Here is a 14,272-nt window from a genome sequence, read left to right as displayed (position 1 = left end):
ATGAAGGCTAAAGAACCCATCGTGGGACATCTCAAGGCTTGATCATAAGAACATTGTGAAGGGGGTTTCTTGTCTTTTACTCTACCAAGATCACCTATTTATAAAATTTATCTCATCTATTCTAATGTGCTTTGAATTAATAGATCTGCTAATAAGAGCATAAACAAATTGTAAATTTTGTAAATTATTTTTGTAAATAAACCCTGTAAGCCTTGTGTATATTTTCTTTCTTTTGTATATATGCTACACTAACCATTGTATATATTTCCATCAAGTTGTATATATTTTTGGGTTTTTCTTGAAATCCTATTGCGGATCTGAGAAGAAGATTCGATTTGGTTTGGAGCTATCAAGATTTGTAGGAGCTCAAATTTCTTGAATGCTGTCTAGCCTTTTTCTGAGAACCTTCTAGGGTTTTGAGGGCCCTTTCTTTCAAAACTGAATTATTTCCCAGGGGGGCTAATCAAATTTTTGGCAAGGTTTTCAGATCGGGAGAATTGGAAAATAATTTTTGAGTTATTTCTCTAATACCCTCGTTTAAAATATGACTTGGGTTGCTTGTGCGGGCTTACAGATTCGCTTTTTGATCTCATGTTTGATTTCAGGGCCTATTCTTGCCAGCTGCTAGCAATTTCTGCCATTCCAGACGAAGCTGCAGGCTTAATTAGGCCTATCTCTTTGGCTGCAGGCCTATTTGGCCTTTTTCTCCTCTGCCACAGGCTTATCTAGCCTTGCTAGGCTTAAGCCGCAGCCCTAAATAGCCCTCCTTCCTTGGCTGCCGACTTTGTGAGGGTCCTATCCTTCTTTGAAGACTGACATTTGTGTTTTTGCAGGCTACAGTTATCTATCACAGGGTCTATTGCTTCATTCTTGGATCAGAGCATTGGGAAGGTGTCCCTAGGCCTAGCCGCAGGGCCTAAAGGCTTCATACAGCCTGGCCGGAAGGGTTTTTATTCACTGTCTCCAACCTCATTTGCTTCAAGGCTAACATTGCTGTGGTTGCAGGTCTTTTCTTCTTTCTAAGGAGGATTTCATCACTCGTTTTTTGCGGAGTTTTCTTCCCCTATGCTCATTATTTGTCACATACTTTTCCCAAGGGCAAGTCTCAGCCCTTAAACCTTGTTTTTCTTGACTATAAACTTCCTACAGGACTGCAAAATCTCACTTAATAATCAAAGGGTTTGACAATTAAAACTAATCATAAAAGGCTTGAAACAATTAGATCTATCACACATAATTTACAGCTGATAATTTGACATTTTAGCCTTGCCTCCTTACCTGGCTGTGGGCTTCCTTGACTTCTTTGTCTTGGCTGATAGGATTTTCAGAGGTCTGGTGTATATTTCACTGCTTATCTCCTGTGTTTGGGTATTACTGCTTTGATAGTTTTGAAGAGAACCTGTTATGCAATTGAATTGCTAAAATTTACCAAGACCACCTATTTCACACACTTCACCTATAACTTTGTTTCATCTTACATATAATTGGTTATTGTACAAGTTTGGATTGTGAGCTATTTACTTGCAAGCATTTCACTTTATTTCTTGTACTTGTTTATTTCATTTACTTGCTCATATTGAAATTTCCTTTGATATCATTATATTATATTTGAGCCACCTCTCTTTTAAGTACAAGTTCTATTTTCTTGCAAGCTCTATTTCATTTTGTTGCCCATATCTCAAAGTTGTATATAATATTTTATCTTAATCTACTAACACTTGTGCAGCTTCTCTATTATGTTTAACTTGTTGTAACTTGAAAGTTATATTTCATTACAAGTATTGTGATTTTGTTTTGAGCATATATCTCTTGCAAGTTAACACTTACAAGGCACTGGTCTACTTACAATTTACCTTGCAGGATATCTTGTTAAATCTATCGATATATCTACATTGTTAATGTTTATATGCTCATAAACATTTGTACTTGCTAATCAATTCCATTACTTTTCATGTTATCAAGTTATTTGAGTAGTGAAGGCTTTATTAATTAACATCATAATCTCCTAGAACTTGTTATCTTCACCAAGGTTTCCTTTTAGAAATCTTCCTTAGGAACCACCCCCCTTGGTTTAGTTAGGAGAAAACCTAAACAGAGAGAGTTGGGATCAGTTGACAGCCCTTTCTCCGAGCATTGCCACAAAGAACACACTTTGTGGGGTTGAGGATTTTTCCCATTTGTCTTGGATGTGCAAATCTGTGGACAACAAGACTCTCTGGAGTTAATTTACTCAGAAAACCATGACCACTGTTGGAGCTGATTTCTGAAGGGATGTCGATCCTAATGACAGAGTATTTACTATTTAAATCACAGAGGAGGTTTCCATAATAACTAAATATTCACAGTGGTTGCCCTAACAACAAAGTATTTACTATTTAGATTAGACCTTAATGAGTTTTGGCCTCTGGAGGCCATCTAGTTCCTAAATGTTTGTGTTATAAAATTATGTCTCAATATATCAACTAGTGTCTTAGAACTTTATTATGTATCTCAGAACTTTTGGTTTATGTATCTCAATATGATTTTGCCCATTTGCATCCTTGAATGCAATATAGATTCACAAACTTGCATATTTGGTGTCCAATTGTTCATATTTATAGTTCCAATTTTGTGCATGATTTTATATTTTTAATTGGTTTTTGCCTCTTTCAGGTATTGTTTTACTTTCCGAGTTGACTAAGTTTCTTGACTGACTCTCGTTCCAATCCAATTCCGAGTCAGACTACTTTGTTCATAACTAATAACCAGGGATCACTGCAACCCTGTAGACCTGTTTTAACCTTATATTGTCACCTGACAACCTACCAAGCCTCACAAATAGCTGCCTAAGCTATGAAAGATGCTTCTAATGAATTTCATTTGCAGTGCTGAAATCCATTTCTTTGATTTGCATGCTTGAAAAAATTTAATTTTAGGGACTTTTGAGATGCCTATGAATTGCTTCATTTTGATTTCGATATTCACAATTTTTAGTTGTGTGCCTAGTAACTCACTGAATAAGAAGTAACAGAAATAACAAAAGAAATTTCTTAGTTACCATATTCTGCATAAAAAATAAAATAAAAATAAGTATGGAAAGAAGCTCCAACTACAAGCTATGTTTTGGGAAGAGACTAGAGTCATCTAAATTCTATTTCAAATACCAACACCTGACGGCATTTATATCAGAAATCAAATATCCATTAATCCAACAACCAAAGTCATTAACACATCTGCCCTTCAAATATCATCATGGCATGCACTTTCCTAATCTCCGTATGAGATTGAATTCTTTCATGCATCAAATTTCATTTTGAAGCACCATAAATAACAAATGCTTTCAGTACAGTTGCAAGCAAGCATCACTGGAATGCCAATGGCTCTCAACAAAGTCTCAAACAGGCTACTTATGATTTTCTCTCACTACCATGGAATACCATATACCAAAATCTCTACCACACAAAGTCAGGAAAACTACATAAAAAAGCTTCAAACCTCTGAGTCTCAATAGTAACGGAAGGAAGAGAAAAGTACATACTGGAATTACGGAGTAAAATCCATTTGGAATCTTGCAATTCAATATTCCAGTTTCCCAGAGCACCTGAGATGCAGCATGAGGAGGAACTTCTTCTTCATCACTGCATCCAGGCACTCCAACTCCAATGATCTCATCGTGGGAGCACAAATCGATAGCCTGCATTTTCTCCTCTAAGTTTGGTGGTAACCATCTGTAATGAGATGCATCAGACTCTGATGGTCCTGAATCTCCACCTGTCTCCTCCATCTCTTGATTGCTATCAAATATAGCTTCATTCCACCACACCTCTTACTCCATGCATAAGCACCTTATATTTGCAAGTATACATTACAAGAAAAATTAGCACATGCCAACTAAGAGCAGAGAATAGAAGGAAGAAAGGCCAAATGTGCATATAGATAATATTAACTTCCAATACACATCATGATGATTACTTTAATTTACCAACAAAAAATTAAATCGACTCAGTATGAATAAAATAGGGAGTAAGAAAACTAGGGAGTCACTGTGTCAGAAGATGTCACTCTTTCAGACATCAAGTACATTTAAAATATGGTTTCCAGCATTAAAAATTAAATGTCAAAATAAAAAATTAGAGCAAAAAAATGTCATAAATAACAGTGCATGATAAATAAAATTTGCAGTGGGCCAATGACCAATCTAGCTACAACACAATTTGTTTTCACTTTTAAGGATGCGAACTTCCATTTCTTTAGATCAATGTAACAGAAAACTCCTAGGTCAGGTTTATGGCCAGGAAACATCTGCAAAATATCCAGAGAAATTTCCTGATCCATTTCTAGCAACGTTCATGCAATTTCCTGGATGTTTCCTCTGGTTGGTTTTTGGGGCACTCTTGGCCATGGAAACCCAATCACATGTTTCTGTGAATCCCAGTGACCCAATGGTAGGGCAAAAACAGAATTGAAAAGCATCATTTTAAACTTACAAAAGAACACAAATATGAAATATACAATGTTTCACTAAGTTTCCAAGACAGTGGGACCAAAAAACAGGAAAACATGTACAGACGTGTGGAGACAGTTACCATGGGGTATGTTACTTGCTCAGATGCACTTAGCAGAATACTCCACAGCCCAATGGACAAGGCACCTACCAAATTTTTTCAAGACCAGTATTCAATGCCACTTCTTTTGACTGTTGACAGAGCTGATTTGGAGTTTTGACCGTTGACTTGCTAGGGCTGCTACCGTTGCTGCTTACTTTGACCAGAATTGCAGACTTTGACTTTGGATCAGATTTGACTTTTGGGATCATCTCTTATTGGATATTGGTTAATTGAATTGGATAGTCAAGGTTGCTGACCTTTGACTCATGGTTGATGAATTGGAACATTGTATCTCACTATTGAACATTTGATGACAATCTAATAGAAGATTAATTTTGAAAGTGTTTTCCCCCTTGTGGGGTTTTTCCCTGGTCTTTGACCAAATCTTGTGTCTGTAACTATTGCTATTGGCTGTCTTCTATTGTGAATTGGATTTACTGTTCTATCTACAATTGCTTACTGTTACTGGAAAGTTGAATTAAATTGGATAAATTGATTGCTAATTGAAGAAGAATTGGAATAAGTGATTGTGTTAAGCATAGATCAAAACAAAATTAACATGGTATCAGAGCTGAGTTGAAGAGAAGCACAAGAAAACAAGAGACAAGCAATCACCTTTGAAGGAATCTATTTGGAAGAAGCTACTTGGTCAAGATGTCTACCTCATACTTCAAGGATGCAGAGAAGCTGAATGACTCATCTATTTTTGCTGCTTGGAAGATGAAGTTCAAAGTAACCTTGGATGAAAATGATGTCTTGGAATATGTGGAAGGAAAGGTACCTGAGCCTCTGGAAAATGCTCCTGTTGCTGCCAAGGCCAAGTATAAGAAAGGTGAAATCAAAGCCAAGAAAATAATTATTGATTCTTTGAGAGATCATTTGCTTACTTAAATTGAAAAATTGAAGAAATCCAAGGATATCTATGATAAGCTGGTTGGGTGTACGAGGTCAACAATTTCAATCACATTCTCTCCTTGAAAAATCAAATCAAGGACATCAAGATGAACAAGGGAAAGATTGTGCAGTCATACTCCACGAGATTATCACAAATTGGGGATTAGTCACTGACTGCTAGAGAATCTATGTCTAAAAGAGAGTTGGTACTCGTTACACTCCAAGGCCTTCCTCCCATTTGGGAGACATTCATTACTACTATAAGCAACAATGACAAGTTCCCGTCATTTGATGAGATCGTTGGCAAGTGCACTCAAGAAGAAACCAGGATGATATCTAGAGGAAGAATTCAAAAGCATGAAGAAGGAGAACCCTTCGCATTTGCTACTCAAGATAAGAAGAGGAAAGGAAAGGGAAGACCATCTAGTTCAAGAAAGCCTACCCCTGAATCAAAGGACTCCAATTGAAGATGGAGGAGAATTGAATGCTTCAATTGCCACAGACATGGTCACTATGCCCAAGACTGTCCGAAAAAGAGAGACGCTCCAACTACAATCGTGGCTTCAACAAACATAGGTTTAACAATAGAAGAAGAAGAGATGCTCCTAATGATCGTGAAGAAAGCCATCGTCCTCAAAAGAGATCAAGGAACTCAAGATATGAAAATAATGCAGTGGCTACTCAATCTAAATATATTCTTATTTCTACACTTTCTAGTTCTCCTCCGGATTGGTTTGATAATTGATTCGTAGATAGTGGGGCCTCTAAACACTTCTTTGGGTATCGTGAAGTCCTCTTGAACTTGGTTGAGAAGAAGACTAATCTGAAGGATCATTATTGGGGACAACTCTACTTATTCGGTAAAAGGTTTTGGTTTTGTTACAATTCATTTAGATTATGGGGAAATCGTACTACTTCACGATGTTATGTATGTACCAGGATTGAAGTAGAACCTTGCATCTATATCTGCCTTGGAAGACAAAGGGATGAGAGTTGCTTTCATAAGAGGAAAGATCCTCACCAGGCCTATGGAATATCGCATGAGGGATGCATTCACCTTTGGATCTAGAATTGAAGGACCCTATATAGTCAATGGAAGACCAATGCGAGCAATAATACATGATAGCAATCATCAAAGTGGGCTATGGCACCAAAGGTTTGCTCATCTACACTATGAAGCCTTGCCTAAAGTAAGAAGGATGGTTTTTGGCATGCTTGAGGTTCAAACTAATCAAGATGGAGTATGTCCGGGATGTGTCAGTGGAAAGAGGTCATGGGGACCATTTCTTTCTAGCAAAAGTAGGGCTAGTGATATTCTACAACTCATACATTCTGATCTATGTGGACTCATGCCAGTAAAATCTCTGAGTGGCTATCTATATTATATAGTCTTTGTGGATGACTTCTCCCGAAAGACATGGATATTCTACTTGAAGTGTTAGTTTTTGGTAGCATCGGACAGGTGTTCTAGTCTAGATTTGTGTCTAAGAGACTAAGGAACACAAGATCTTTAAAACCCAGAAAAGGCTTCACGAGATAATCTTGCGAAACGCCTTAATTAAATTAATTAGCCATTATTTAAATTTTTCCTAAGTCTAACTTAGGAAAACTAGTTAATTAATGGGAATTAATTAAGGAAGATCGAGAATGCTTTAGAGACTCACACGGGTCGAGTCTAAGATGATCTTAGTAGTTGATGAGGATCTAATCATGGTCAATGAAGCTCCAGGGAGGGATTATAAGAGAAAGTCGATGGGATGGAGATAGACATAATGGTGAAACAGTTAACACTAGAGGGGAGCGAGTTCTTTCGCAGATCGAGCTATCGAGTTGTAGAGATCCAGAAAGGAAGTGAGTTCGAGCCAGAGAAGGAGAATATCAATGATTGAGGGAGCAACAGCGGAGGATTTTCCAGTGCCGAAGAGTCAGCAGAAGGGAGGCCGAAATATTCTCCAAAGAAAGTTGTCCAGGGGGTGCGAGTTAGCCAGTCCAGTTGAGCAAACTATTGGGAAGTGTTTGGATCAGTGGTCGGAGGCCAGAAAGACATTCCGGAAGGAAAAGCGAATTTTTCTTGTGGCAAGAGGGGCTAGACAGCCTAGTTTGAAGCAGTTCCAACGGTCATATAAACTGCGCAGGTCAACAGTGCGAGCAAGCCGGAGGGAGGCAAAGTTATTTCGCAGAGGGAGAATTTTTCCCCTAATTCTTTTGGCAAGATTATTTGCTAGAGGATTGCCAGTTGGCATCCAAATATTGTACTCAAATTTTATTGCTGCATAATAATAAAATAAACCCTCATCTATTGCACCAATTTTCTCTTTGGGGTTTTTCCGGGGATGTTAGTCCATAAATATTGTTGTCCATTTTATTGTGTGTGCATTATTTTCTCAGCTTCCAGTTTATTTTTCGCAACGTATTTTATTTTTAGTGAAGTTTGCAATTATGAGTTTATCGATATTTGTCATAATAACAAATAAACTGCAGAATAGTTAGGAGATAAATTTCCAGTAATTGCAAACAAGGAATTTTCACATGGTATCAGAGCATTGAAGATCAAACAAGAGGCTCAGAAGCAAGAGAAAAAAAAAATTGTGCAGCTTCATAGGGAGATTTGTGCACAATTTCTCCCAATCTATGCAGGCCAGCTACAGGTGTGAATTGCAGAGGCAGTGAGGTTCGATTTCTAGTTTCAGGTGGGGGAAAAGTTTGAACAGCCTCAGAAGCAGAATTTGCAGATAGTGGATTTGTCGAACAGAGGGCTTCAAAGAGTCGATCAGTGAGTTCCCTGGGCAGATCTAGGCGCAAAAGTTTTTGCAACGAGGGTTTCAGCTCCAGATTCGTGTAGAGAACGGAAGAGAAAAGCACACATAAATTATACCCAGGATGTCTTCAGTAGATTCTTCGAATTTCTCCAGTATGACCGCAAAGAGATTCAACATTCAGGAGGCTACGGAATTGTCTTCCAGATTGCAGGATGAATTCGCTTTGATAGCTTGTCTCTCTAGCTCAACTTCATAGGGTGTCTAGTATATAGATAGTGGAGCGTTATCTCATATGACAGGAGTTAGAGAATACTCTAACCACAAGGAGGAGCAAATGGACTTCCAAATTCAGATGGGAAACAAAATAAATGTACTCCAATCAAAGTAGGTACTATCGAGATTTAAAGGGAGTCAGGGGCAAGCACCAGTGTTATAGATGTGTTGCATGTGCCCGGCTTGGGTATGAACCTAATTTAAGTGTCCCAAGATAAGGGATGTGTTATTTATGCAGCATAAGATGTGTTCTAGCCACGAAATTTGGTGGAGAGACTAGAATGCATGAGATCTCCAAAACCCAGAAATCGTTTCTGAAAATTCCACCTAGAAATGTTTTAATTAGATTATTAACCAGTTTTTAAATATTTCCTAAGTCTAAACTTAGGGAATATGGTTAATTAATTAGAATTAATTAAGTCAAAGTGTGAATCATCTAGAAGCTCGCATGGATCAACTCCAAGATGATCCTAGCCATTGATTAAGTTTTAATCTTGGTCGTTAGTGCTCCAACAGTTGATTATAAGAGGAAGTCGATGGGAAATTGGAGAAGACACACCAGAATACCAACCTTGGCAGATCAATTTCCAGAGAGCAACAACAGTTGTCAGAGAGCTAGAGATCGAAGCAGAGACAGTGATCTATAGGAATTTTTTCAAATCCGAAGAGGCAACAGCAAGGGATTGAGTTATTCGCAGTGAGGCAACGCAGAGGACTATGCAGTTACTTCAAAGAAGCAATTTGATTTCGCTGGAGAGAAATTTGCTTTCAATTACAAAGGCTAGGCAAAGGGTCCAAAGTGCCAGAGAAGTGATTTCCTCAGCAGAAATAGGGAAAACGACTTCATCAAAGGCAATTCAGAGGCTAAACGTCATAGGGACTGCACAAAGCAGCACAGAGACTGACGCAAAGGGTTTAGGAGGACGAGTTTCGTAAGAGTAGTGCCTAGATTGCTTGTGGAGGAAGGGCAATTCTCTCAGATAATTTTGCCCAGATTTTCTTGCTGTTTAGATTTGCTAGTTGGGCATCCAAAAATTGTACTCAGAATTTCACTGTTGCATAATAATAAAAAACCTCATTGTTGCACCGTTTTCCCACATTGGGATTTTCTGGGGACAATTGTCCAAAAGTAATGATGTCATTTTTATCATGTGTGTGTGCTAGTAATTTCTCGGTTTCCAGCACTATTATTTCTGCAGTATTTATTTGTAAAGGTTGCAGTGTGATTTATTTGATATTTGTTGTAGCAGATAAATTGTTAAAATAATTAACAATTAGAAAAATAAAATCCAGTTGCTGCAATAGGATTCCAATTGTGCAATTTTCACATGGTACCAGAGCGTGAGTGATCAGTCGCGAAGCTCAGAAGTGGATGAAAGAATTTCGTTGCTCAGAGGGAGCAACAAGCAAGAACTTTAGAGACAACATAGTGCTCAGACAGGCAGGTCGAATTGTCGAGGAAAGAAGTACATTTTCAGTTGCACGGTTGCAAAAAAGTCGAATTGCCCAGGATAGTGATTCCACCAGTCAGATGGAGCAGTTGCAACTCAGTTTTTCGCTGAACAGACTTTTGGTTGGACGCAGAGGGTTTTGCAATAGCAGAAACGGCATCGAGTGGAAGTGAAAAGCACACACAGCAGAGGGAAAACTTCTCTCAGGGAACTTTAAGTCTCAGAAGTTTGATTCTTTCCAGGGACGTTGGCAATAGCAGCGAGCAAACCTGTGCATTCCAAAAGGGAGTGTGAGTAGCAAAGCAATAGCCATGCAGAAGGAAAGGGAGTTTTCGACAGTTTTCGAGATGGCCACAACAGGTCTTAGAGATCAAGATAGGTTGGAGGGTTCCTCCAACTATGTCATAGAAGGCCAGGATGTCCTTCCTGTTGGATGAATATGGCCTGAAGCTCTACATAGACAGTGTTGAGGCAGTTCCCCAGAATGTGGATCAGCTAAAAGAACACAGGAAGGAAATGGGAAAGGCGAAGCGGTTGATCCTGGATGGAGTCTGAGACCATATTGTCTCACACACAACTGGCAAGGATACTGCCAAAGAGACATGCGATGCTCTCTCCACGCTCTATCAGGGGAGTTCCAAGCAGCGGAAGATGTTCCTAGAAGAAAAGTTGAGATGCATCAAGATGCAGAAAGGGGAAGGCATAGATCTCTTCCTCACCAAGATTCAGGAGGTTCAAGACCAGCTTGCAGCTGTTGCGGGAGTGCCTCAACCAACAGAGCTAGTGAGATTGGCACTGAACAGTGTCTTTGAGGAGTGGCAAGTTTTTGTCCAAAGTATATTAGGCAGCTACAAGCTACTAGAATGGGACAAGATGTGGTCAGATTTTCAGTAAGAGGAATTGAGTCTAGCTCTATTAAAGACCTCCATCAGTGGTAGCAGTAGCAGCAGATCAAAGGTGGTGAAGGAGGAGGAGAATGTGGCCCTCGCATCAAAGGGTCCCAGTCAGGGACAGGGGGAACAGAGAAGGAAGAAGGACCTGTCAAAGGTCAAGTGCTTCAGATGTTGTGAGCTCCGTCACTACAGCACGCCATGTCCTCTCAGGAAGAACGATAATTTGGAGATGTAGACCAGCAGGCACAGTTGAGATCGACAAGTTGTCCTCTAGGTGGGAGGAAGACTCCGCGATGTTGGCAGCCATACCTCCAGGGGTGAGGTGGGGTGACTTGGAGTTGTAACCCAAGAAAGCTACAGAGATTGGGCAGGGTCCTTGAGGTGTCCACCTCATGGATCATTACCTAGCTACAGGGGACCCACAGTATTCAGTAGCAGGATGGATCAGTGGCAGTTGATGTAGTCAGTACCAAAGTGACAGTTGCAAACTAGTCGCAGTCAAATGTTAAGGAGCGCAGTGTAGTGTTGACAGCAGAGCAAGTGGCTCAGTGGAGTGTTGGAAGCAACGTAGATTCTTCGTGATAGTGCAGATTCTAGTAGGAGCCAGAGACTCGGGAGATAGATGAATCATACTGAACACAGTTGATTCAGTATTTTGGATGCTTCTCAGTTGTAACAACAATAGATGAGGGGGATTGTAGGGAAGATGTAGTGTTGGCAGCAGTATGGTAGCGTCAACAGCAACATAGATGCAACATCAAAGTTGCGTAGTGGTTCGTGGGTAGTATAGCCATACATCAACAGCGTGACAGGAGGTGATACAGAGACAGGGTGTTGTGGCAAGATGTGTAGCACTAGTTAGAGAACACGGTGTTCGCTAAGAGGGAGTGTTAGTTTTTGTAGCATCGGATGTGTTCTTGACACGAAATTTGTTAGAGATGTTAGAATACATGAGATCTCCAAAACTGAGAAATCGTTTCTAGCTAATCACAATTAATTAAGTCAAGGTGTGAATCATCTAGAAACTCACATGGATCGACTCCAAGATGATCCTAGCCATTGATTAAGTTTTAATCTTTGTCGTTGGTGCTCCAACAATGTATTATAAGAGGAAGTCAATGGTCACTTGGAGAAAACACACCAAAACACCAGCAGTTTGATTCCCTTGGCACATCGATTTCCGAAGAGCAGTAGCAGTGGTCGGAGAGCCAAAGTTCGAAGCAGAGATAGTGATCCGGAGGAAGTTTCCTAGATCCGGAGAGATAGCAGGAAGGGGCCGAGTTATTCCCAGTGAGGCAACGCAAAGGACTATGAAATTGCTTCAAAGAAGCAAGACGATTTAGCTGGAGAGAAATTCGTTTTCAATCCAGAGGTCGGGCAGAGGGTCCAAAGTGTCGGAGAAGCGATTTCCTCAGCAGAGACATAAAGAAAGACGTCATAAAAGGCAGTTCAAAGGCTAGACATCATAGGGTCTGCGCAAAGCAACGCAAAGACTGGCACAGAGGGTCCAGGACAACGAGTTTCTGAAGAGAAGTTGTGTCGGGATTACTTGTGGAGGAAGGGTAATTCCCTTCGATAATTTTTCCCAGGATTTCTTGTTATTTGGATTGCCAGTTGGGCATCCATAGATTGTACTCAAAATTTCACTACTGCATAATCATAAAAACCCTCACTACTACATCGGTTTTCCCACAATGGGTTTTTCCGGCGACAATTGTCAAAAAGTAACAGTGTCATTTTTATCGTGTTTGCTAGTATTTTCTCAATTTTCAACGCTATTATTTCCACAGCATTTTATTTGTGAAGGTTGCAGTGTGATTTATTTTATATTTGTCGTAGCAGATAAATCGTTAAAATAATTAACAATTAGAAAAATAAAATCCAATGGTTGCAATAGGATTCTATTTGTGGAATTTTCACAATATGATGTTCACTTTGTAGGGAAGAAGGTGTTTCATTAAACACCGAAACTAGAAGAAAGCAAATTGGAGATCATAGCAACAGATTGTACAAGTTGCAGCGCGATTCTCCAAAGGCACTAGTTAGCAGTAGCGGCAGTAATAGCAGTAACAGTGGGAGAGACTTGAATGAGTTATGGCACAGGAGGTGGGACATTTACACCATGTAGCACTTAAGATGCTCAGGGAGACAGTTACAAGTGTTCCAGAATTAAGCACAGAACATGATAATGTGTGTAAGGGGGTGCGTACTTGGGAAGTATGCTAAGGCAACATTCCCAAGAAAGTGACAATCGATCAGATGGTGTGTTACAACTTATACACTCGGATATTTGTGGCCCTATCTCTCAGACGGTACGAGTACTTCGTTACCTTCATCGATGACCATTCCAGGAAAACCTGGATTTATTTCTTGAAGACCAAATTGAAGTCTTCTGTCACTTCAGGGAATTTAAAGTTGTAGTAGAGAAAGCGACAGGAAAGAAGATCAAGGTGCTTTGCTCAGATAACATAGGAGTAGTGACTTCATGGATTTCTATGTGAAGGAAGGCATCAGAAGGGAGTGGACAACTCCACACAACCCACAGCAAAATGGGGTAGCGAAGCGGAAAAACAGGTCGATAGTTGGGGTTGCAAAGGCTATGTTATATGGCCAAGTCTTGCCCAGGTTTCTATGGGCAGAGGCATGTAACACCGCTATGTATATACAGAACAGAGTTCCTCACAAGGAATTGGGGAAGATAACACTAGAAGAAGTCTTCTCAGTGAAGAATCCAGAAGCAAGTCACTTCAGGATCTTTGGCAGCATTGCTTACTGCCATGTCCCAGAGGAAAAACGCACTAAGTTGGATTAGAATGCAGAGAAGGGGGTCTTCGCAAGGTATAGCGGAACCCTGAAGGCATACAGGATCTATATTCCTAGTAGGTGGAAGATTATCGTAAGATGGGACTCAAAGTTCATGGAGCCTAGAGCCTTCAAGAGATCTCGCAAGTTGCCAACAAATGATCAGATAAGCCAGTAGAAGCGCCATTGATCCCGCAGCAGGGCAGCCGCATGGACAGTCACAAGGATCTAGTACAGTCACTAGCACTAACACGACCTCAGGTGCAGGAGATCTTGTAAGTTTGCACAGACGGAGCAGCAAAGGTAGGATGAGGAGTTGGTTGATCCTCCGACCACTAATGGTCGAACCAACAAAGAAGTTCGTCAGTTGTTGAGGGACGCAGAGGAGTTCATAGGAGTTCCTAGGACAAACAAGAGAGAACACAGGTAGACAGATAGGTACCAAGAATTGGTGGCACAGGTTGTTGAACGTTCCAGCTATCAAGAGGCCACAAAGCATCATGTGTGGGTAGATGCCATGGTGGAGGAGTACAACTCCATCATGACAAACGATGTTTGGGAGGTAGTGTCGAGATGTGTGGAGTTGTGGACTCTTGGTGGATCTATAAGATCAA

General features: G+C 40.1%; 1 protein-coding gene across 4 annotated transcripts in view; it reads right to left on the bottom strand.

Annotated features, from left to right (window-relative positions):
- Positions 1-14,272, bottom strand: part of LOC149140189 (serine/threonine-protein kinase EDR1-like) — a 499,775-nt gene that overhangs the window by 399,303 nt on the left and 86,200 nt on the right. For all 4 annotated transcript variants that reach the window (XM_089447023.1, XM_089447024.1, XM_089447025.1 and 1 more), the window contains exon 5: positions 3,518-3,824. In XM_089447023.1, coding sequence (XP_089303149.1) covers positions 3,518-3,763 — 246 coding nt within the window. In that variant the 5' untranslated portion in view covers positions 3,764-3,824. The remainder of the gene's footprint in view (positions 1-3,517; positions 3,825-14,272) is intronic.

The sequence above is a fragment of the Pinus tabuliformis genome, chromosome X (genome assembly GCF_031772625.1).
Source record: "Pinus tabuliformis cultivar Carrire ecotype Pingquan chromosome X, CPIR1, whole genome shotgun sequence".
NCBI lineage: Eukaryota > Viridiplantae > Streptophyta > Pinopsida > Pinales > Pinaceae > Pinus > Pinus tabuliformis.
This window is presented reverse-complemented; position numbering and strand designations above follow the sequence as displayed.